This window comes from Aspergillus pseudonomiae (assembly GCF_009193645.1).
Source record: "Aspergillus pseudonomiae strain CBS 119388 unplaced genomic scaffold BDV37scaffold_30, whole genome shotgun sequence".
NCBI classification, from domain to species: Eukaryota; Fungi; Ascomycota; class Eurotiomycetes; order Eurotiales; family Aspergillaceae; genus Aspergillus; species Aspergillus pseudonomiae.
Genome location: NW_022476022.1, coordinates 94,045 through 117,351, shown reverse-complemented (window position 1 = coordinate 117,351; position 23,307 = coordinate 94,045). Strand labels below are relative to the sequence as shown.

The window sequence follows — 23,307 nt, the reverse complement described above, 5'->3', positions numbered from 1 at the left end:
TAAACTCTAATGGGGATCGCCATGAGGAGGACAACCCGGGCTGCTATCAGCAATCCCGCCTGCCCAGACACTTCGCCAACCTCTCCAATGAAAGATAAGGTGGCGCTGAAGGAAGAGCTTCAGGTGGATTCATCTTGAGTCTAGAAAGAAGCAAAATGCTTGGCGTTGATAGACCCGAGGGGGTTATCCGTTAGCAGTCTATCGTGTGATACATAGTCAGTGAGGTCTCGAAGTCACCGATAACAAGATGGAAGAGATGTTCGCAAACACCCTCATGGTAGCCATGCTCACAACCATAGTATAGCAACTACCGATAAATAGATAGACAGACCCACCGTGTTGCTGCGATGGATTGGCAACCCCGCGTTTGTCAGGCCTATCACTTGACTTCGGCCTTCATTCCGTGGCATCCGCTCTTCCAATGACATCGCGGAACCCTAAGTGGAACGGCGGTTCAGTTGCGATACGAACCAGTCGACCCAGTTCTGGTGCCACTAACCCGGCTATCCACTGCCGGGTACTACTTGAAGGAGACGCTGAATGATAGACATCCTCGTTTACCGGCTATCTCAACGAGACCTGATTCAGATAAACCTTCCTCGGCGCTTGCTATAGGACATCAGGCCCGAGACAAGAGAGGAACAAAACAAAGAAGGATCACCGATATCGCTGAGCCTAGGCACTTGGGATCTTATCGGGGGGGAGACGTGAGGGGGTAGTAACCTGACCTATGCTTCAGGATCCCCGCAGTCGTTCCTTGCTGCATCCACGCAGGGCTACGATGCTGTCATTCGTCTCTATAAGACGGAGATCACTTTCCCATTAATGTCCGGTACTAACTAACCCCCCCAACGTTAGCATCTTTTTCCCAATCCCAATTCTGGTTCCCTTCTGTACCGCATAAGATGAGTTCCTGGCAAGCAATTGCGAAAAGCAAACAGGAGTCGCTCAGAGCTGCCATTCCTTCCGAATGGATCATTCCTCCTCATCTTCTTCCCCCGGACCATCAAACAGACGTCACATCGTTCCCGCGACAGTCCGGATGGTTCACGAACAGAGAGCTCGAGATCCTGTCCACCGCGGCACCTAGGATCCTGGCCCATTTGGAAACCGCGTCATGGACATCAGAGGAGGTGACGAAGGTGTTCTGTAAGGCTGCTGCCGCGGCTCACCAATTGGTACATATTCCTCCGCGTCATACAATTCTGATTTGACACACTAAGAGATACCTAGACGAATTGCCTCTCCGAGATCCTCTTCGACGAAGCCATCGCTCGAGCCAAGGAACTGGACCAACACTTGCAAAAGACAGGCAAGCCAAAAGGCCCATTCCATGGTCTCCCAATCTCCCTCAAAGACAACTTCAACATTATCGGCAAAGACTCCACGGTGGGCTTCACCTCGCTGGTCAACGACCCCGCCACATACAACAGTACCCTCACAGATCTCCTCCTGCAAGGCGGAGCAGTGCTGTATGTGAAAACCAACGTGCCCACCGCGATGATGATCGCCGAGACGGTCAACAACGTCTTCGGCCGGACCGTGAATCCCCTCAATCGGAAGCTGACATCCGGTGGCTCGTCCGGGGGTGAATCGGCGCTTATCGCATTCGGGGCGAGTCGCATTGGCGTTGGAACCGACATTGGTGAGTGGCCTACTTTACCTAGCACTGAGCCAGTCCATAGACAGTGCTAACAGCGGCTTCAGGTGGCTCGCTCCGTATCCCAGCCGCTTGTACAGGTATCTTCACACTGCGGCCGTCCTTCGGACGATTCCCGAACCTCCAGACTCGATCAGGGCTGGCGGGCCAAGAAGCTGTGAACAGTGTCAATGGCCCTATGGCGACGACATTGGAGGAAATCACATTCTACTCCAAGACCGTCATCGACCAAGAGCCTTGGATCAACGACCCGAAGTGTCTTCCGATCCCGTGGCGTCCGGCGGAGCCAAAGCACCGACTCAGACTGGCTGTCATGTGGAACGATGGCATCGTCACCCCCACGCCGCCCGTAGCTCGGGCACTGAAAGAAACGGTCGAGCGACTGAGAAAGGCCGGTCATGAGGTGATCGACTGGGTGCCAACGGGACACCAGGCAGCGCGAGAGCTTTTGCATCGCAAGTTCGTTGCCGACGGTGGCAAGTCAGTGCGTGGGCTCCTGGCGCCGACGGGGGAGCCGTTCCGGGAGGAGATGCGAGACTACGAGAAGGCGACAGAGCTTGGGGTCCATGAAATGTGGCAGATCCATCTTGAGCGGAATACTCTGCAGAAAGACTATCTTCACCGATGGAATGCGAGCGGAATTGACGGAATTCTCTGTATGAAACTATTTGCCTTCTGGCTCATACTCTTGGACTGCATCCGCTAACTGGTTTCCCGTGAACAGGCCCAACAACTCCATACAGCTCCGTGGAGCACGGTAAGTTTGCGTATGTGGGATACACTGGAGTGTTCAATGTCCTGGACTACTCGGCTGTCTCCTTCCCTTGCGGTGTGACGGCTAGTAAGGCTTTGGATGCGTCGTATCACGGCCACAAAGCATTGAGTGATGTAGACGCCAGGATACAGCATGATTGTACGTACATCCGACGGTTATCCTTCAAAACAGACCATACTAACCCCGAGTTCTAGATAACGCTGCCGCAGTTGACGGGATGCCGGTCAGTCTGCAGTTAGTCGCACGGCGACTCGAAGAAGAAAAGGCCCTGATGATGACGGGCGTGGTACTGCAAGCCGTGTCTACCGGCTGGAAGTCCAAACTATAATATCCCCGGGGTGGAACTGTATATAGTTGCCAATGGAGACATTAGGGCCATGAACATACACTTGGCTTATGCGTGATAATCGCTCCTCGACCACACAAAAGCAACGCTCCCCAACATCCCCCACATAAGTACAACCGCCACCCAATATAAGCCAAGAGGCACATGCACAGCTCCCCCACAGCCGAACATCCAGCACAAGATACTACGTAGCTAGTTCCCTAGCGTCCTCTCAGGAGTCTAGCGTCGGCAACCAAACCCCAAAAAGCCCGACCTGCACGCTCACTAAGCCCTAAGAAGCAAAAGTAGCACAACCGCCCCGACAAACCGCCAGCGCTAACGAAGCCCTAGCGCAGTAGCAATTTCAGAATCGTTGCAATAGCCCCTGGTATATCTAAGGAGCAGCCATTGAGCATGCCCAACCTACACCGTGACTCACAAACCTCCCTGCTTCGTCCAATCGCCGACCCTCGTTCCTGTCGGCTTCTCCCGGATGCTCATTGCTCGGGCCTCCCGGCGCTTTTTAGCCTCATTCGCTTCCATTCTGGGCGGATTTGAAATGAAGCTTGGTGGTCAGGTTACGTTGGGAAGACAACTGTCGGCGCGCGCACATGTGTCTGCTGCGCCTGGATGGGGGCTACCGGGGTCGCTTACGTTCTGGACGTCTTTCCTGGGTCTAGATTATAAGAGGGGGTGTTTTGGTAGTTTCTAGTTTTTTTTTTTTTTGTTCTTTCTGTTCTGTTCTGTGCTTCTACGTTCCTCTGCTTGGTTCAACTTCTTGCTGTACTGACCCTTTTATGCATGACTCGAAGACCACTGAATTTCCTATAAAACGAGTGTTCTGAGCCTCTCATATCATCCCATACCATATAAACCAAACCAAACAACTCCTAAGAAAAATATCCAAAGATGCACCTCAAAACCCTCCTCCTCACCCTAACCAGCACCGCCCTGGTGCTCGCCGACGACAAAGCCACCACCGCCCCCTACTTCGGGGCGGAGGTATCCATCTGGCAGCCGACCTACTCCGGCATAGCAGGCAGCGTGGCGGGGATCAACGCGCGGGAAACCACCTACCACATCAGCTGCACGAAGGACGCGCCCAAGTCACTCTGCCAGATCGACAAGCCGTGGACGATGATCCAGGCCCAGGAATCCTGGAGCCTGGCGGGCGTCTACACAGCCTGGAGTAGCGAGAAGGACGCCGTGACGGCCACGCAGGACTACTCGTGCACGTTCAAGCACTGGTCGGAGTCGGCGTCGTGTGCGTTGACGGTGCAGGCCACGGGCACGTTGAATGGCGGGTCGTGGTCCAGCTCGACGTCGACTAAGATTAGTGTTGCTAGTGATAAGGTGACGACTTACGGGCTGTTGGTTACTGGGGGCGTGGAGTCGTTTACGATGCCCCAGGCGACGCAGACCCCTGGCGCGGCTGCGGTGGGTGTGCCCGTTGCGAGGGCGGTTGCCACTGGTATGCCGCTTGCTGGGGCGGCGGCTGTGGCTGTTGCGGCGATGTTTTAGGGGTGTGTGGTGTTTAGGTTGGTGTTAACGTAGGTGTGGATGGGGAAGGGTTTATGGTGGAGATGGTGATGGGGTATAGCTTGTTCATGGCCATGTATATGAAGACGTGATCGTTCTATGAATATTAATGTGCTTTTTATATACCCGCAAATATTGACAATAGAATTATAAACAAGTCCCAAGTATTGTTCACCCTGGCTGGATCACCAAGCTCGGGCTGTGATTTACGGTTCAGAGACAGGCTCGTTCTGCCGAGATTGGGTAAGGGGTTGCTTCTCCTTCAGCCCGGTCTTGGTCTCAACGTGTTCCACGCTGAGGTGCTGGCGGGTGATGAGGAGACTGAAGATGAGTCCACACGCGCCTAAAGAGGTGTACAGGATCCAAATATTGCGCATGCTCCAAGCGTAGGCGTCCTTGACGACGCTTCGTTGCAGTGTATCCGAGATGGTCTGGATGACCATCACGTTGGCCGCGGCCTCGGATCCGGTGAGCTCCTTCACGATGGAGTCAGAGAGGCCCGTTGCCAGGAGGTCGGATTGCTGCGTGTCCATGCCATTCTGGAAAATCACCCCACCCAGCACCACCGACATGGCCATGGCCATATTCCGGATGAAGCCGAAAGTTGCCGTCGCGGAGGCGTTTTCGTCCTGCGCTATATTGCTCTGGAGGGCCAGGAGGGGCGGGAAGAAAAGCAAGCCACATCCTGCACCGGCCACAATCTGATAACAGATAATTTTTGCAAGCGAGGAGGTAGCGTTGAAATCGATGAGCAGGCCACTTCCCAGCAGTACAAGTGCGGTTCCGGTCCACACGACTTCGAGATAATGACCCGTGCGGTGAATAATAACTCCCGCAGCAAGACTTATGGCTGCTTCTGCCAAGACATATGGGAGAAGCAGAAGACCAGAGTGGAAAGGGGACGCTTCCTTGGCTGACTGGAAATACAGCGGGAGATAGTATTCTTGTCCGAGGAATGCCTTCAGACCGTCAGTGTCAGGTTAGACCGAAGGGTTACAGTCTGGATACTCACGAAGCCATGTGTAAAAGCCACGATGAAGCAGGCCATGTTAGAGCGGTTCTTGAAGATGCCCAACGGCATAAGCGGATACTTTGCCAGGCGTTTTTCACTGTAAATGAAGAACAGAGACATCAGGCAGCCGAAAACAATGAGACAGATCACTTTCGGCGAACTCCAAGGAAAGGTGGCTCCTCCGAAGTCCAGGCCCAGCAAAACCATAACCGTCAGCCCAAGAATGGAGAAGCTACCGAACCAATCGACGGCTTTGATGCCCTCCAGGACCCCAGTCTTCGGATTGTGTATATCCAGGAAGAACAGGATGAGCACAAATGCCGTTCCACAAATAGGCAGATTGATCCAGAATATCCATCTCCAGGAAATGGACTGGGTGAAGGCACCACCTACGATGGGGCCTAAAGCTCCGGCAATGGCCCAGATAAATTCGACGAGGCCCATGAAAAGGCTGCGAAGTCTGGAGTTTGTCAGTATTAAGTGCAACACTATTTCGGAGAGAGTCATGAATACCGGACACTGAAGAGGTCAGAAATGGTGATGGTAATCATTTGAATGATCCCACCACCCGCGATACCTTGGACACCACGACCTGCAATCAGCATAGGCATGTTGATAGCTTTGGCACAGATGATTGAAGCCCCGAAGAACAAAGCAACGGCCGCGAGAAGAATCGGCTTGCGCCCCCAGATGTCGGATAGGTTGGCCCAGATGTTGGAGCTAGCTGCGTTGGCAATCAGATATGCGCCACCAATCCACACATAGCCTGTACCCGAGTGCAGCTCCGCAGAGATAGTTGGCGTTGCGGTAGCTACAATAGTCTGATCAAGAGCAGAAATGAAAAGGCTGAGCTGGACTGAACGTCAGTTACCGGTGCTTTTGATATCTGCAACTGGTGTAGGATAACATCTCACTGAAAGGGCGAGCATAATGGCGACGATTCTCCAGTTGCTGCGGGGCTCGTCGGTCGAGACTGGCTCCTGCAGCTCATTCTGTGGTGAGGAAGCTAGTCGACCCATCTCGAATCCGTCATTGCTGCGATTGAGTTCACTCCCATTGTAGGGCTCGGGAATGTCCAATTCTAGTACTTCATGACTATGAACGGGCCTCTGTGCAAGATCACCGTTGGACGAAGAGTCGGTAGACAGCGCCATCACGTAAGTCGAACAGGCCGAAGGTCCGTGATTCTGTGCAGTTTTATTCAAATCAGGAATAGGAGGAGCTGGCAAGAGGAAGAAAATCGGCGCATAGGAATGTTTTCAGTTGGATTGAGTCATGTTTGTCATGTTTATCCGGGACCTTTTACCCGGCAATTCAATGGATTTGATTGGTCGGGCGGGTAAATCATACAGCTACATCACATATAAAACCCCTTGCAGCGAGGCTGACGAGAATAAAATTCAATAGTGGCTTATATCTTTAGAAAGTTCAACTAACTCCGATGATCTATTATACCCATACCGGTATAGCCGTGTATGATCCCATGTCTAGCTTTCCATAAGTTTGCCTGAAAAGACGACAACCAGCAAAGAAAAAGGACAAATCCGCAAGGGTGAGTGAGAGACTTCGCGACGCTAAAACCAAGTGATCCAGAACAAATCCGACATGCGTGGGAGAGACCATCCAACCTAAATTGGCTCGTCCCGGGGCTCAACAAGGACTTCATTAACCGAGACATGTTCGGGCTGACGCAAGGCGTAAACAATCGAGTTGGCAATATCCTCTGGGTCAAGAATCTGAGCCCCAGATGGCTCGCCGTATTTCTTCACAGCTTCAGCATCCGTAGACATGTTGAGAAGGGGGGTCGATGTGTTTCCGGGCTGGATGCTGGTCACGCGCAAGCCGGTGCCCGCTGTCTCCAGTCGGAGGGCCTGGAGCGTAGCCTCGACGAAGAACTTGCTGGCGGAGTAGACACCAAGGCCCGGGAAGACTTTGCGGCCAGCATCGGAAGAGATGGCAACAATATGACCGCGGCTACGGGCGAGCATGCCCGGTACGGTGGCAGAGAGACAGTGTAGGAGACCCTTGCAGTTGACATCGACCGTGCGGTCCCACTCATCGGTCTTCACATTCGCCATCATGGTGAAGTACATCACGCCAGCACACGAAACAAGGATGTCGACGGGACCCAGCTCTTCATTCGCCGCACTAAGAAGAGCTGCAACCTGTGCACTGTTCGTCACATCGGTTGGTCGCGCGATCACCTTCACTCCATGGGCCGTCATTCGACTCTTAACCGATTCGAGGGCGTCCACCCGCCGAGCAGCAAGGGCGACGTGGCAGCCTTCGCGAGCCAATGCCACCGCCACAGCGGCACCAATGCCAGAGGATGCACCGGTCACAACGGCCACCTTTCCGTGGAGCGGACCCCTCGGCTTTGGTGAGCTCGCCAGGGCATGCTGCCGGGAGGGAGGCCGGGTCAGCCATCCTCGGGCGAACCAGTGACGGGTATAGGTTTCGAGCAAAGCCCGGCCCACCTGGGGTCGGTCCAGAGCAGCCAGGGACGGCTGGGTCGCAGCATTGTTGAGCACGACAATGCCCTGGAGGAAGTCAACGGTAGGCATGCCACTGCGGAGGATATCGACGGTAAACGCGCCATCGCCGCCCTTCACCGGGCCTCGTTTCTGAGTCCACAGCGCTACCCAATCATCCCAGCTGAGTGGTTGCGTGGGGTATCCGAGCTCTCGAAGTTCCGCGAAGACGGAGTTCATGCTGAGCGGGCTGGGATCGCCCAGATGGAAAACGGTTTGGTCGGCGTGAGTCTGGGTAGCCAGGTGGACAATGGCCTTGCTGACGAAGTCCACAGGGGTCATCTCCGCCCGCCAGCCATCCACATCGGGAGCATATCCGAGATGGATAGACTCGACGATCAGAGCAGTGAGAAGATCCCACGCGTTGGCGGCACCGGTAGCGCTGTGGCCACTGATAGTACCAGCACGGTGGATTTTCACCGGCAATCCCCGACGAGCCGCTTCAAGAACAAGCTGCTCGGCGACCCACTTGGTCTGCCCATACCCATCCAGCAGCTTGTCGGGCACTTGGTCGACATCCAACAGGGCATCCTCGGGCCAGCCAGACTCCCCAGATGACGGCAGCACACCGTTTGTGGAGACGTACTGCACGGTTGCGCCTCCTTTGCAGGCCAGACGGAGCACCTCTCTGGTACCGCCCACGTTGGGGCCGCGCAATGCAGCGTATGGGTACACCAGGTTCACGGTTGCCGCAGCGTGGACCACAACCTGGACACGACTTGCGAGCTCGTCGAACGCGTCCGGGGAAAGGCCGAAACGGGTTCGAGAAAGGTTACCAGGGAGAATCTCGACCCGCTCCATGATCGAATCGCGCCATAAGCCCAAATCCAAGAGGTTCCGGCGGATACGAGCAATACCTCCGGGCTGGTCGTCGTTGGCGGGTTCATTAAATCGTACCAAACAGATAATCCGGGCAGAGGTGTGCTCCACTAAATCATGCAGAAGGAACGCTCCCAAAAAGCCGGTCACACCAGTCAACAGCACGGTATCCGCCTTGTCAATAGGACAAGCTGTGGCCGTGGAGGGCGTGATCTCATCATCCAGGGTCGCATCAGCACGCAAGACCGCCGGAAGATCTGCTTGCACAGCGGCTGTGTGCCCATCCCGGATCGCCCGGACGACTTCCAGGTGGCTCGTCAGCGTCGTGTTCTCTGCAAGACGGGTGATTGGCACGCGGAAGCCAAAATGCCTCGATAGCCGGGAGGATAGGTCGGCCAGAGACAAGGAGTGTCCACCAAGGTCAAAGAAGTCATCACTGGGCTTGAGAAGGGTGCGTGACGTTTTCAGAACGGCGGCCCAGATGGATGCAACCTCATCCAGCTTAATCGAGTCTTTCACTGGTTTGGGCCCATTGCCATTGACTAGCTGAGGGCTCTGCGGTGGCGGGAGGTTTTTCAGATCGACTTTGCCCGTAACTTCATGGGTAGGCAGGTCTTCCAGCTCAACCCAGAGAGCCGGAATCATATAATGGGCCAAGTGCGGTGCAAGAGTGCGGCGCGCCGCTGGACTGTGACCGGAATCATTGATTTCTACTTCGGGGCGATCCTCCGACTTTTCTTGCTCTCGCACAATATACGCGACCAACTGACGCTCCAGGCCTTCTCCATAGGCCACGACCGCGCAGCGAGAGACCGCCAAGTGCGTGACAATTTCATATTCCACTTTCGCCGGTACGACGGAGTACCCGCGCAATTTGATCATCGCACCCACACGTCCAGTGATTTCGAGCAGTCCCGACGGGAGTAGTCGGGCAATGTCGCCGGTCCGGTACAAGCGGGAGCTGGGATTCGAGTCGAAAGGATTTGGGATGAATGCTTTGGCAGTCGTCTCCGGGAGATTCAGGTATCCCCGGGCGAGTTGGGGACCTGCCAGAAACAGCTCTCCACTCACGCCCACGTCCACCTTCTGCAGGGACTCGTTCAAAACGTACGTGTTCTCGGGGTCAATGGGGGGACCCACGGGGCAATACAGCGCGTCACTGTCGATCTGCTGCAACATCTCTCGGATATCCCCGCAGGCGATCTCATGCGTTTCACAGGCGCTATAGCAATTCAACAGCCGCGTCTGGGGAAACGCTTTACTGGCTCGCCGGGCCAGATCCGTTGTCACGACTTCCCCGTTGAACCACAACGTGCGCAGATCCGGTAACCGATCACCTACGTGGGGGTGCCGGGCAAGAACCGTAGCCAAGAGGGTGGGGGTCATCAGAGTTTCCGTAACTTTCTTTGCTGCCAGCAGGTCGACCAGCGCCGCAGGGTCATAACTTGCATCATCTGGCACCGCAACCACGGTGGCACCGCGCAGCAGGGGACGCAAGATCTCCCAGACAAAGAAGACATTACAGGCTACCCGGTCTCCCTGTTGCAAGTCTGACACGCCAAATCTCAGGTTATAGGAGAGCACTGCGGCGCGGTGGGGGTTGGCAATGCCTTTCGGCTTGCCTGTGGTTCCAGACGAATATGATACAAATGCGAGGCGATCCAAGTCGTCGTCTGCCGGGAGGGGAGAGGGCTCGGGAACATGTCCATTGGCCGTGGAGGCCGGCTCATCCTGGATGATCACCGGCACGCTGGCTTTGATCTTGCCCACCTCTGCCCGGTTTGTGATGACGACTGTGGGCCTGCCATCCTCAATCACATCGGCCAGGAGACTAGGGGGATAGGCCAGCTCGAGCACCAAAAATGCGCCACCCGCACGGAGAGCCGCCAGACAGGCAACGACGTAGTCCGCACTGCGTGGTAGCAGTACCCCCACGAGACTGTCCCGACCGACTCCATAGCCACGCAGGCGACGAGTCAAGGTCTCGACCTCTTGATCTAATTCCGCATAGGTGTAGGTGGTCTTTTCATCCTCCAAGGCAATGGCATCCGGCGTCGTCTGGACTTGTTTTGTGAAGAGCGCAGAAAGGTCTTTAGAGGTATCAATGATCGACATGGTATCGTTATATCGTTAGACAAGGAGGGGAAATTTGGGAGGATGACGAGGATAGAGAGGATAGAGGAAAGAGGATGGAGGAGAGAGCAATCTTCAAGGCATCAAGCGGTTGAAAGGACAGAGTATTTAAGTTGACGGTTGTGAGCTCTGGGAGTCAGTGAACTGGTTGTTAGTCACTGGTATTCCTAAGCGTGGATGGAAAAGAAGGCAAGGTGCCGGGATGATAAAGAAAAGAAACTCACAGGTGTCCGTTGCCTTGGTCGCAGAACAAGAAATTCCATTGGGACACGAGGGAGGGACAACTATTTGGGGGACTGAGACCAATGGCTTGCTTTCCTTTCTTTTTTTTTTCGCTTCCGTGGATAGTCTTAGCATAGTGGGGGTGGACGACAATGATATCGATCGTTTATTGATTATTTTCTTATTATTTTTCCATGCTTTTCAGGCCAAAGTTCAGGCTTCCCGGGTTCCGATACCCAGACGGGTTAGACAGCTCTCAACACGCTAAACAGGGGTTCATTTGCACCACTCATAACGGTCAGCACACCTCTCGCAACCCTACTTTGAATGCATCTTGCAAGGTACAGCCCTCACTAGAACAATCCGTCTCCATCTGTAGTGCCAACTATAAACCCCCATCCTGAACGTTGCATCGTATAGCCTCCTCTCTCTTCTTTTCGAGGCAACCGACACCCCCCTCTATCGATATGCCGATCCACTGCCCGGATGGAGCCTCTTCCCCGTGGACTAACCGCCGTGGACTCTGGAGAGCCTCCACTCCGATTTAATATCTTACCCACTTTGTCTCTTGTCGTTTTCTGGCCCACTTTCACATGCTTCCAGTCGATTTGCTTTTAATACTCTTGTCCAAATCGGTTCGATTCCTCTCAACATTTTTGCTGCGAGCTGTCGGGAAGCTTCAAGCCAAGAAGGGTACACAATGTCATTGGCTACAGCTTGGTATCCTGACCCCGATTGCCCTGGATCCTGTCTGGGACTCTGTCGGTACCTGGCATAGACTTACTCCGGAGTACTATGTGCTATAGTCCACCTCACAAAGGGTAACCTTTTTCTGTTCAACACTGCGACTTTCTACTGTAAATTATTTACGGGTTCTCCCATGTTCTCTTTAAGTATAGCCAAAAGTGACGAGTGATCCAGGCTAACATCGACGACGCGGGACTTTTTCGCCCATGTTGTCCAGAACTGGACCCCCTTATCGCACGTGCCGATAGCGGTGGTCTCTGCTCCTGCGACCTTTCCTCTTCAGGCCAGCGGTGTCGCGTGCGTTGAGTCACGTGAGTCATGCTTACCTCACCCACACTGGCCAATCAGCAGCGCTTAATTTTGGTCAGGGGCAGAGAGACCCGCGCGATCACATGTGAAATTTAAATACGAAAATGAGCAGCCTCTAGAGACAAACAAAACATCGCGATGGATTCATCTTGTTCTAGTGGATTCCAACCACTTCGACATGAATCATGTTGGGATTGTTAGGAACATGCTAGCAATGGTTGGGCTTAGATGGTCTTCATTGGGAAAAAGCGCGTATAGCCGACTCCCAATAACCAAACAAAGGCTATATCCCAGACATGAGCAGGCGTGATGTGATATCACCGTGAAAGAGAACATCATGAGTTCTAGGTACTAGGTCTGGGCTGTCGAGTGCTTGTCACCAATGACTAGCAATGTCGGTATAGGTACATAATTTACGCTGCTTCATCTGGGTGAGAAATATATGTTGATAGAGGCGTGTGGGCAAAATATATAACCAGGTGTAATGAGATATCATAGAGGATTTACTATCCAGCCGATGCTGGTTTGTTGGCTGGATAAAGATATATAGACAAAACAAAGGCAAATAATGTCTAGTATTGATGCAAAAGGAGAATTACTGGGGCTTGAAAGGGTACACTCTCGTGCTCTAGAAGCATACAAAAAAAACAAAAAGTAGGAGTTACTCGGTATCCTGAAAGCCTCTATAAAACTACCGCAATCGTCATAACTACAGTACCTGGACTCTTTGAGCTCCGTAGCCAAAATATAGACTGATGGGGACCGAGAAATATGCTATGCAAATGTATCGAATTGGGTACAGTCGTTCACTATAGCTTCCATAGTGGTGCAAGTTCGGCATCGATAGGCCATTTGACGAAGTATATTGATAGCTTGGAATCGGAAAAGAAAAAGCATCTTCTTTGTTATTCTAGACGCTTGACGATTTATATATCGACTCGCCGAAACTATCGTACCATGACTGCCAGATTGAGCCTGTGCAGGTATGCTCTGTAAAGAACACTTGATTACTTGACTAGGTAATGTGTATTTTGAGAGAAGCTTCGAACAAAGAATGGTAGACCGGCTAGTGAGAACATGAAAGATGTTTAGTGAGAGACTGTGATTCTCCATGGCCTTGGCATGAGCTTCTCATAATGGGCTTCAGAGCTTTTTCAACATGCATCTCCACCGTAATTCTTCTAACTGGTGACATGGTATGTAGAATCAATCGCCGTGCGACCTTCAATCTGATCCTACTGCCTTCGGCAGTGTTGCGAGTTGCAGTCGTCTCGGTGAGCTCATTTAGGACGAAGTAATATCGCCCGTGAGTATCAGGTCGCGAGGCACTGCCAACCCTTTTTCGTTTGCGTGGGCCGATGCGACAGGAAGATGGGCTTTAAACATCTGCCTCCCGGGAAATAGCAGATTGGTCGTGAGAAAGTAATCGAGCGCCCTCATTGTCAGATTAAATACAGCTGGAGGCTGTAGCCCTTCGTAATGGCCTGGGACGTCCACGCCTCCGTTTATCTTGTTGGCCCATTTAGTAAAAAAGTTCGAATGGTCCGTCTCTGACGCATTCAGTGACCAGTTCTGGTCAGGGGTCATCGTGAGCCCGATCAGGTTGGGTCGCGCCTGGGTGCCAGCTGTCCACTGGCCTTTGGCCTTCCAAGACAAGGTAGCGGAGACCGCTCCACTCTTGGGCGGCGAAGCCCACTCAGTTGCCTTGTAATTCACACTCCACTCGCTGGTCTCCGGCTTGCTTTTATAGCTGACGAGTATGGCGTCCTCGCTTGACGTTGTGATACCAGGCTTCACAGTCACGGTGGCTGGGGGTGTTGTTACCGTAAAGTTGAACCCGTCATAATGGGTAATTTCGGTTTCTCTGTAGTCGATGTCCTTTTTTGTATCCTGGGCTGGGATTTTAACGCCTGGGTGTTTAAGGCACCCAGTAAATTCCATGCCACCTGTGAACAGGAATGTCACACGTTAGCTCGTTTTAGAGGCATACTTAGGACACACGGTGTGGCTTACCTGTCCCCGGGAACGAAGTGACTTTGACATCATCTAAAAACCCTTCCAAGTTTGGCTGGATGGAACTTGGGTGTCAGCAGTCATATCTGCCGGTGAATGGGGAGATGGTGCATCGCATACCTTGAGGAACAGGCCTGCCATGATGTCGTGACTAAATATGATGCTTGCTGATGTCTGGCTAGGGATCGGAGACCTGTAGGTAGTACCACCCGGTTGAAATGCCAGTGTCGTCATCCCACTAGGCTGTAGGCCATTTTTATGTCCTCCTTCCACACCGATCCACATTGAGAGGAAGCCAGGAGTGCCGTCTTCGTCTTTTGGCGTTACAGTGAAGCAGAATCTGGTCGGCCGAATCGCGATCATGCTTGGATCGGTGTCATACCCAGCGACCCCAGCGATAAGGTATTCTTGTGTACCCTGCTGCAAGTAGTTCCTGAGGCCATCCCTCAGGGCGTCTTTTGCAGCGGATGATATCTTTCCCCCTTGAGGTTGGAAATGGACTTCTGGCTCTTTAAGCGACAAGTAGACCCCCCGAGCGGAGTTTAGTTGCACATCTGTGGCATTGTTTGGGCCCGATCGATGGCTTGACGGAGATGCGATGAACTGACCGTTGCCACCCGCCTTGTTTAATGCACCCAGCACATTATAAAGCTCGGCGGCAATGGACGCTTGGTATCCATCGGGAAGCTGGTTGACTGAACCCGAAGATGAGGCATGTCTTTTGTAGGTGCCAGTGATTGTGAAATCCAGCTTTGCTCTCCCATGTTTGCCAATGAACTGTAGCTTGGGACTACGCAGTTTAATATCAAACTCATATTCACGGGCCACCACTTGGCCGCTGTCGTCTTCATCATGACCTGTACCCCTGAAGGGAGGTAGACTCTCTATCGCTGAGATCGGATGGGCCTCGAGGAAGTCGTTAATCTTGTCTTCATCGTACGATACAACGACATCCCAACCGTGGGTCGTGTCCTTCCCCTTCATGCTCTCCACAAGGACATTAAATTGGTCCCTCTTCATCTTGACGGAGTAAACGCACGGCGAGATGCTAGCGAGATGCTTTTGCAACGGGGTTGAAGGTTATAAACAGGGTTAGGTCCCGTTCACAGCGGCAGTGGTTATGCGGACACCTCTATGGGCCAGACCAACGCTATTATATGAGACCAAGCTAGAGCCTGAAAGTGGCGGTAGACCTACTGTACGAACCTCTCTCTCGATCTTGTGGAGATGTAAGGCAACTATGCTGAGCCCCCTAGTCCCTTGCAAGTAGTGCGTGAGTGAGAGAGGCTGCCTGGTGTGTTGGGAGCAGCTACCGAGGCTGCAAGTGCCCCAGCTGAGGTTCCATCGCGTTGTTGGATCGTCGTCCTGGTTGCAGATCGCCAGGATCAGCGATGGGGGCCAAATAGACCAGCTGGAAAGATTACACCCAATCCCACGCTGAGTGATTGTGTATTCTTTTGTATTTAGCTTTCTAGCCCATGTATCGAGTTCAGCTGTCATGCATGTTGTTGTATAGGTGGGTCTAGTGCAGATGTGTTGGCTCCACCCCACGGCACGAACCGTGACAAAAGTCATATAACTATACCCCCACTATGTGCGTACTAGATGTAGTAGCTAGCTGAGCCAACAATTTACTGAGAGCCGTCGCGGTGGCTGCCTAGAAGAGCATCGTTACGTTGCGAAGTCGTATTTGCTGGCGGACCACCCTGTTTGGGGGGATCGACACAGTATCCAGCTCTCATGGAGGGGTTGCTGCGCGATTTACTCATACGCATTGCTCAGCTCATCACTCGGAAGAGAAGGAAGGCGATCCACAGACAGGGACATGATATACCACCTCATACACCAGCTACTCATCCCTCCCCTGGGTTTCTGATCAAGTGAACCTTTCCCGGCTTCTCATACCTTCGCTTAACCTGGAACTTGCGATACGGTACTCCGAGGAGCACCCAGCAATCGAATATGGCATCCCGTCATATTCCTACCGGAACATTCCTGAAAGACGAAACCAAACATGTGACTGTGTTCCTCGACGCCTCGGACGAGGGATACTCTATCGATCAGGAGTTTAGTGTCTCAACACCAGTCGGTCTGGTGTATGCTGAAAGGGTGAGGCTCAAGGGGTCAATCAAGCTGAGTGGCAAGAAATTAGGACTCTTCTGCACTGAACTGGAGATCGCACCTGATACTACCATCGATGTGTCGGGCACCCAGGGAGAGCCCGGGATAGGGGAAGGAACGAATGGAGGCAATGGCGGTAATGCAGGTGAACTTTGCATGGTGGTGCAGCGCGCTACAGTATCCTCCCTAAAAACACTCAACATCAAAGCCTACGGAGGCGACGGTGGCCGGGGGGGAGATGCCACCGCTTCGAGTGGAACTGGAGGCAAAGGCGGAAATGGGGGAAATGGAGGTATTTTGAATCATCCAGCGCTTGCTCTTTCCCCCCAAACTCGGAATGGCGAATTAACAATTCCTTTGTGACATAGGAACCGTTCACATTTTCTATGGGAGCGACTTGAAGCTCGCGGTCCTAAAGGTGGAAAGCTTGAAGACGGCGCCGTGGCGATTCCAACTTCCCACGTTGCTCGAAGCTTCATTCCGTGGAAATCTGACGGCCGACGAGCTTTCTCTACTGGAGGGTTATGAGCGACTTGCTGCCACGCTAGCCAACCTGCTCGAGCCTTTAGACCGTCTGGCGGCAATATCCGGGGGGGCGGAGGACGTGAAGGCTTCTATCCAGAACCTTCTCGAGTCTCAAGATGCTCCTACAATGGCCTTACCACCAGTCTTAACTACTCTAGAGAGCCAAGTTGAACGTCTGGGAAACCTTGCGTCCAATCCCACACAGACGGAAGTCGATTCGATTGTCACAGGTATTGCTGATGCTGTGGGGACGATTGAAATCAGCCGCGAATCCGAACTTCGGGAACTTGTCAAAGAACTTGCTCTTAGGTTGAGAAGTGAAGTGAAGGAAGGGGAGTATGAGGTGAAATGCCAAGTGAAGAAATCCGCCGGTGAGCCCTGGAACGTCTTGATCGCCAGAACACCAGAGAGACTGATGATAATACAGGTGTTGGTGGCCAGGGAGGACGGAGTGCTGTCCCTCTGTCTGCACCCGGAAGTTTTGGGGAGCAGGGCCAAGTTGGCTCAGCTCAAGCCACTGATCTGACTTTCAACGGCGACCGCTCCGAGCTTGAGATCGGTCATGCTTTTGCGTCTCCAGACCAGAGCCAAATGCTACTGCAGGAGGCCAACCGGGCGTTCTTCTCGAACACCCCGGAGGAACAGAAAAGGGCATCGATGTTGTATGAGCGACTGATCCAGCGACTGAGCTTCCTCAAGGTCATCGACTTTGCCGGGGAATCCAACTTGGCGAAGGCTTATCGCCAACAAACCGAAGAATGGGAGCTAACCCTGTTCCCTGAAGCAGAGCTGCGATCAATTCTCAAGGAAGCAGCAAGTCATTTGAATCGCCTGATGCTTGGTCGCGACATGTGGGGGCATCACGCGAATTGGATCCCGCGGATGTCGGTCCAGTTCTATCATGAGGAGCTTGACAGGCAACTCCCGCTTCTTCGTGACCAGGAATCGATATTGGCTGATTACGAGAGTGCAAGAAAGGAGGCGTATGACAGCCAACGTTTAATCCGTAACGGCATCGAGTCCATGGACAAAAAGCTGTCGGCTGCAAGTGATCAGATCGCCCGGTTGACTGTAACCAACGGGCCTCTAGCCTCATCGATTGATACCATTAATGCAGTGACTCCGCGCATGAAGACGTCAAAGTCTGATATTTGTGAGAAGCTGAAGAATGTCACCCCTAAACCCCAGGGCCCACCGATCAAAGAGATGAAGATGATCCTAGAGGCTCTAACGACGCTTGCGGCGGCGAAAGCAGATGTGGGATCCATTGCCAAGATCATGAAACTGGGCCTTCGGGAGTGTCAGGCCTTTGACGATGTTGAAAACGTCGACGGGAAAAGTGTCAGCAAAGAACTACTCGTCAAGCAGATCGCAACATGTGGGGACAATCTTGCCTCGTTGAAGGATGCCTACAAGATGAATGCCGACCGTTCCATGACCCTTGAGAGCTCCGAAAGCCTGATCCTAACCACCAAGGCGAACATCGAAAAGTTAGTCAAGGACTACAGCAATCTCTTCCCAGACGAATGGCGGGCAGAGTTGAGTTCTGATCTCAATGCCTACGTTGCTTTGGTCCAAGCAAGGAACGAGGCTCTCGTGGAATATAACTCCACTCTCCAACTTTTGCTACAAGCCGCTGCAGAGAAAAAGCATTCTACGGAACAGTTAGGCAAGCTGAGACAGGAGGGACTGGAGTTTAATCGCCGCCTACCACTCTTCGTTCACTGGCAGCGGAAATGCTGCAACAGCTTAAGATTCAGTATCATGCGAAACCTCAATTACCAGAGCCGGGCCATCCGATACTGGGGCTTACAGCAGAACACCGTTATGGCCGATTCTATGCCATTGCAAACGTACAGCTTCCTCAGTGCGAGACGGGAACAGCTTCTCCAGTCCTTCAACCAATGTCTCGAAAACTATGCCGGCGGCATCCGCAGCACCTGGCCTCAAAGCCCTGCGCAGGGGCTTATGCGGAAACTCACGCCCTCAGAGCTCCATGATCTGAAAAGCACCGGCTCGGCATACATACATCTCCATCCCAGCACAGATGATGAAACCTTTGGGGATCAGATCGACATCCGCCTTCAACAGGTGCGACTTTGGCTACCTGGTGCAGAAAAAAGTCCTGAGTCCATGGGACGCAAATTGCTCACAGTTTATTTAACTCATCTGGGAGAGTCGATTATTCAGGATAGCAATCACTTGAACTTCGCTTTCTTTCATGACACGGTCAAGGTTATGTTCAAGTATGATGCAGCCAAAGTGCTGACCCGCGGCGATATCCACAGCGACCATGTATTCAATCAACAATTATTGGAAGGTACCCATGACAGAAGACAATTCACAGGCCAGGGCAGTATTGCCGCCATTGGGCCATTTGCGTGGTGGAAAGTTGATGTGCCCCGTGGAGGGGTGAATCAAGACCTGAATCTCGATGGAGTGACGGAGGCATATTTGGAATTTCACGGGACAAGCCGCCCACCACGGTGAATCAGAATACTCAATAGCTTTCGAATCATGCGATATGAGTTCGTTCATGATGTGTAGCTAATGGCTAGCAGCCAAATTGGTATTTGTGTAATGTGGCCCGCTTCGTTTCATGTAGCAGATGTTGGTTCCATGTCATCGGCGGAAGAAAGTGGACCTTGTTCTCTCACGAAGTAGCACAGAATAAGCGAGTAAGCTAGAAACCATGAGTGGAAATGAATCAGAAACTATAATACGCTTTCCACAAAATGGCTCAGTCTATACTGAGTGACGGCCGCTCGAGGAACGCCATGTAGATCAAATCAAAACAGACACAGTAGCCTATGTTAGGTCTTCTCGGCAATGAACCATAGTAGCCTATCACCTGGAAGGATATTACGATAAACTGATACTCCCAATTACCAGTTCAGTGTTACGTGTTCCCACTGAAAGGCACTGCGAAAAGTGGAGCCTACCTGCACGATGTAATATGTATATGGGATCGTCATTCAGCTGCCAGAGTGGGGGAGCTGACGGTGGATCCTTGTTAGGGTTTGCCTAGGCAGCTGAGAGACGGCAGACAAGTACTTATAGCATCGTGGAGCAGTTGGTGTGCTCTCAGATTCTGTTCCTGTCTTTGCTCCTACATCTGCTACACACTCTGTTCATTTCTTTACAAACCGCACCTTTCACACCCCAAAGAGCGAGCGCCCTACATCATCAACAATGATCAGATTGTTAGACACAGAGACAAAAAGGCTCGTGCCCCCCAAGGTTCAAGACATCCCTGAATACGCCATCCTATCCCATCGATGGGGCCTCGAGGAAGATGAAATCACATTCGACCAGATCAATCAGGAAATTCATGACGATAAAATGACCGAGAAGCCCGGATACAAAAAGATAACGAACTGCTGTGAGCTCGCCAGCAAGGTTGAGCTGAAGCATGTCTGGGTTGATACATGCTGTATCAATAAGTCCAATCCCGGAGAACTCTCAGAAGCATTGAATTCCATGTTCCACTGGTATCGCAATGCACAGGTCTGCTATGCTTACCTGGCAGACGTAGAACCCGGTGATGACCCATTTAAGGATGGATCTCAATTTCGGAAAAGTGCCTGGTTCCAGCGAGGATGGACATTGCAAGAGTTGTTAGCGCCACTGTATGTCGTATTCTTCAACAAGAAATGGGAGGAGATCGGGACCAAAGCTAGCCTCCATCCAGTCATCACCCAGATTACTGGGATTCCAGCAGAGGTTCTTTTGATGAACTGTGCAGGCGAGGTTAGCGTGGCCGAACGTATGTCATGGGCTGCTAATCGAACAACGGCGCGAGTGGAAGACCAGGCGTATTGTTTGATGGGGCTGTTCGGGGTCAGCATGCCAATGCTGTATGGGGAAGGCGAGAAAGCGTTTGAGCGGCTGCAGAGGGAGATCCTTAAGGTGTCGGACGATCAGTCCATCTTTGCATGGACTAGAGATGATCCTCATAGCCCGAGCGGGCTTCTGGCCAGATCACCTCATGATTTCAGAAGGTCGAAGGGCATACATCAGTTGCGCGACTCACTGCCGTACAGTATGACCAACAAAGGCCTGCATATCACTCTGCGTCTCCTCCTTGATGACTCGTCAAAATCTGGTATGGCGGCTCTGAGCTGCGGGCGTGATAACAAGCCATTCGTGATCCGCCTGGAAAAGCCCCCCGGGGCTGGAGACGACACATTTGTCCGGACTAACCTTCACGAGACCTACGAAGAGCAGGACATGTCCAGCTTTATAGACAAAACGATCTACATCACAGAAACCGACCCATCAAGGTTCAAGATAACCGAGTGGATGAGGCCGGAGTCACGATATACCTTTGTGGTTCACCGTCCCCCTCCCGCAAACCTGAGCAGCTCTTCCCACCCCGAGGTGAGCTGGACGTCGAGCGAGAAAACCATTGAATTGACGTCCTGGCGTAGCGGACATGCTGGCGTGCTTCTCTTCAGTGACAATGACGGTGGCAACAACAACCCTTACAAACACCCTGGCAACAACACTGGCAAGAAGAGCGACAGGAAGAAACATATGGCGATCCTCATTGGCGTGCATAACTACAATGTATGGTGCGATATTGTAGATGATGTAGATGACTCGGAGGATGTTTTCAGGGCGGTTTGGGATAGGTATTGCAACACCGGGGGACGGGACAGGCGGTGGCACAACCTGGATCGCCAAAGGTTACTTGATAATCAAGGACAGACGAAGGCATCCCTGGCTATATCCAAAGGACTTTGGAACGGACAGAGGGTGTGGCATGTTTATCTCAAACTAGGGATGCGGTATTCCCTCGTAAAACTGGGTCGGGGCTGTTGCTTTTGAGAACATGTAAATATGAGCCATTGTGGATAGATTCCGGTAATATAATCCATCACTCAAGGATTCTATCCCCTATAAGAACTTGACAGGCTATGAGTCCGGAAGCCCGGGATATTCATCTTACAAGATATCTAAATGTATGTTCAACTTTGACGGTTGATTTGCGGGGTTGAGGTCCGCTTTCCATGCCTTGATCTGGCCTACCTTGGCCGTGGCGCCTTGAGTATAGGGCTTGGAGAGCCCTAATTGTGGTCCTTCCCATGCAACAACTGCGCAGCTGGCTAGCAGTAATGGTAGTAATTAGAAAAAATATTCACATCCTAACAGAACCGCATCTTCAGATTTGCATTCAAACTCTTTTGAATCGCCACCTTAAACAGTTCTTGAACCCCACTTTGATCCAAATGCGAAATCGCCTTTTCTGTACTTCCTCCCGGAACACAGACTTCCTTTCGCAAAGTAGCGACGGGCTTCGAGGACGCTCGGGCGAGATAACCAGCGCCAAGACAAGATTGAATAACGAGGGGCTCAGCAACTTCCCTCGAAAGACCCATCGACTCTGCTGCGGCGACCATGGATTCGATGACGAAGAAGAAATGCGCAGGACCAGATCTACCCATTCAGCAAGTTAATGGGACTGTTGATTGGTTGATATATACTGTATAGAGAGAGAGAGAGAGAAAAGAAAGAAAGAAAGAAAGACTTGAACTGACCCCGACACCGCCGCGACAACATCTAGCATCGACTCTTCCGGCACGATCGTGACCAGGGGAGAGACTTCCTCAAGAACCGTTTTGACATGATTGACGCGAAGCGTGGCATCTTCCGATGCGAAGAGACCGGTCGCACCCTGCCTGAACTCCACGGGGGTGTTGGGCATGGACCGAACAATCGCCGTGCCTGTTGGCAGCCAATCTTGGAGCTGGCTGACGGTGATGCCAGGACACATTGTCACAACGGTAGGACGGACCAACGGATCAAAGGATGCGAGGGTGGGTGCTAGTTGTTTTGCAACCGTGGGCACATCTGCTGGGCGTGTGCAGATGAAGACAATGGGGGATGTTGGAGTATCTTGGGTGGAACTTCGCTGAGATATTCTGGCGGCTTGCCAGATGCGTTGATCGAGGTTATTGTCGGTGACCAGAAGTTGCTGGTATCGCGATCGCAGTTCTTGGACATGTTCCAGCCGTCGGGCAGTTACTGCGATGTCGCATTGCAGGGTCCAGGGACTGGTAGAGGAGAGAATGCCACTGATTATGGCTTGCGCGAGATGGCCGCCTCCAACGAAAGTGAGATGGCTAGGACTTTCCGTGGAAATAGTCATGGTTTAGTTAATGGGTTGCAATGTTGGTGTTCAGACGTCGAGTATGTATTTTGTGGGCAATGAGTGGGATTATATTTCCTCGAACGAAGCACATCCAGGGTCTTTATATCAGTCATTGTTTGCCGATCACATTGAGGGAAATGTCAAACTGTCGACATATGCCTTGTGGCTGACTGAGGAATGTCTAATTTGACCCATAATATATCATCCTTCTGACGTTCCTCAGAGGAATTTATGCACGTCCAGAATGTTTTGCATTCTGGTATTGGGCTTACAATACCGGTTTTCATAATACATACGCAGCATACTCGAGCTTTTATTTGCTGGGTGTTCTCAGGAATGTTGCTAGGGGCTGTCATAAATGCTGTCAACCAGGAGCTAGAATCTAGCGAAAACGGATGGAAGGGGCGCTGTGCATCTCCCTG

At 52.3% G+C, this 23,307-nt stretch overlaps 8 protein-coding genes across 8 annotated transcripts; 4 read left to right on the top strand and 4 right to left on the bottom strand.

Annotated features, from left to right (window-relative positions):
• Positions 1–905: 905 nt before the first annotated feature.
• On the top strand, positions 906–2,763 carry BDV37DRAFT_293931 (amidase signature domain-containing protein; the record flags this gene model as incomplete). Its single annotated transcript, XM_032089527.1, has 5 exons — positions 906–1,178; positions 1,234–1,645; positions 1,699–2,316; positions 2,385–2,573; positions 2,630–2,763. 5 exons carry the CDS (start codon positions 906–908, stop codon positions 2,761–2,763), a joined length of 1,626 nt encoding a protein of 541 aa, XP_031941776.1.
• A 727-nt stretch (positions 2,764–3,490) lies between these two features.
• On the top strand, positions 3,491–4,476 carry BDV37DRAFT_247422 (uncharacterized protein). The gene has a single exon (XM_032081865.1). The coding sequence runs from the start codon at positions 3,670–3,672 to the stop codon at positions 4,279–4,281; it is 612 nt and encodes a 203-aa protein (XP_031941775.1). The 5' UTR covers positions 3,491–3,669; the 3' UTR covers positions 4,282–4,476.
• Positions 4,454–6,551, bottom strand: BDV37DRAFT_247420 (MDR family MFS transporter). Its single transcript, XM_032081864.1, has 4 exons — positions 6,226–6,551; positions 5,825–6,162; positions 5,312–5,771; positions 4,454–5,258 (listed from the first exon to the last, which is right to left on the bottom strand). The coding sequence occupies exons 1-4, from the start codon at positions 6,463–6,465 to the stop codon at positions 4,506–4,508; spliced, it is 1,791 nt and encodes a 596-aa protein (XP_031941774.1). The 5' UTR covers positions 6,466–6,551; the 3' UTR covers positions 4,454–4,505.
• Positions 6,552–6,662: 111 nt separating this feature from the next.
• BDV37DRAFT_247417 (uncharacterized protein) lies at positions 6,663–11,251 on the bottom strand. The gene is made up of 2 exons (XM_032081863.1): positions 11,019–11,251; positions 6,663–10,923 (listed from the first exon to the last, which is right to left on the bottom strand). The coding sequence occupies exon 2, from the start codon at positions 10,774–10,776 to the stop codon at positions 6,940–6,942; it is 3,837 nt and encodes a 1,278-aa protein (XP_031941773.1). The 5' UTR covers positions 10,777–10,923; positions 11,019–11,251; the 3' UTR covers positions 6,663–6,939.
• Positions 11,252–13,356: 2,105 nt separating this feature from the next.
• Positions 13,357–15,105, bottom strand: BDV37DRAFT_282749 (uncharacterized protein; the record flags this gene model as incomplete). Its single annotated transcript, XM_032087117.1, has 3 exons — positions 13,357–14,018; positions 14,086–14,140; positions 14,206–15,105. The coding sequence occupies 3 exons, from the start codon at positions 15,103–15,105 to the stop codon at positions 13,357–13,359; spliced, it is 1,617 nt and encodes a 538-aa protein (XP_031941772.1).
• A 942-nt stretch (positions 15,106–16,047) lies between these two features.
• BDV37DRAFT_282748 (uncharacterized protein) lies at positions 16,048–19,221 on the top strand (the record flags this gene model as incomplete). Its single annotated transcript, XM_032087116.1, has 3 exons — positions 16,048–16,498; positions 16,575–17,102; positions 17,159–19,221. 3 exons carry the CDS (start codon positions 16,048–16,050, stop codon positions 19,219–19,221), a joined length of 3,042 nt encoding a protein of 1,013 aa, XP_031941771.1.
• A 702-nt stretch (positions 19,222–19,923) lies between these two features.
• On the top strand, positions 19,924–21,561 carry BDV37DRAFT_282747 (heterokaryon incompatibility protein-domain-containing protein; the record flags this gene model as incomplete). The annotated part of the gene is made up of 1 exon (XM_032087115.1): positions 19,924–21,561. The coding sequence occupies one exon, from the start codon at positions 19,924–19,926 to the stop codon at positions 21,559–21,561; it is 1,638 nt and encodes a 545-aa protein (XP_031941770.1).
• A 317-nt stretch (positions 21,562–21,878) lies between these two features.
• BDV37DRAFT_293929 (pyrroline-5-carboxylate reductase family protein) lies at positions 21,879–22,974 on the bottom strand (the record flags this gene model as incomplete). The annotated part of the gene is made up of 2 exons (XM_032089526.1): positions 22,272–22,974; positions 21,879–22,170 (listed from the first exon to the last, which is right to left on the bottom strand). Exons 1-2 carry the CDS (start codon positions 22,880–22,882, stop codon positions 21,879–21,881), a joined length of 903 nt encoding a protein of 300 aa, XP_031941769.1. The 5' UTR covers positions 22,883–22,974.
• Between the last annotated feature and the right edge of the window lie 333 nt (positions 22,975–23,307).

Coding starts and splice junctions, on each gene's coding strand:
- BDV37DRAFT_247422 (XM_032081865.1), top strand. CDS start 3,670: ATGCACCTCAAAACCCTCCTCCTCACCCTAACCAGCACCGCCCTGGTG.
- BDV37DRAFT_247420 (XM_032081864.1), bottom strand. CDS start 6,465: ATGGCGCTGTCTACCGACTCTTCGTCCAACGGTGATCTTGCACAGAGG. Junction 6,163..6,225: donor CCATTATGCTCGCCCTTTCA/GTGAGATGTTAT, acceptor CGTTCAGTCCAG/CTCAGCCTTTTCATTTCTGC. Junction 5,772..5,824: donor TCTGACCTCTTCAGTGTCCG/GTATTCATGACT, acceptor GACAAACTCCAG/ACTTCGCAGCCTTTTCATGG.
- BDV37DRAFT_247417 (XM_032081863.1), bottom strand. CDS start 10,776: ATGTCGATCATTGATACCTCTAAAGACCTTTCTGCGCTCTTCACAAAA.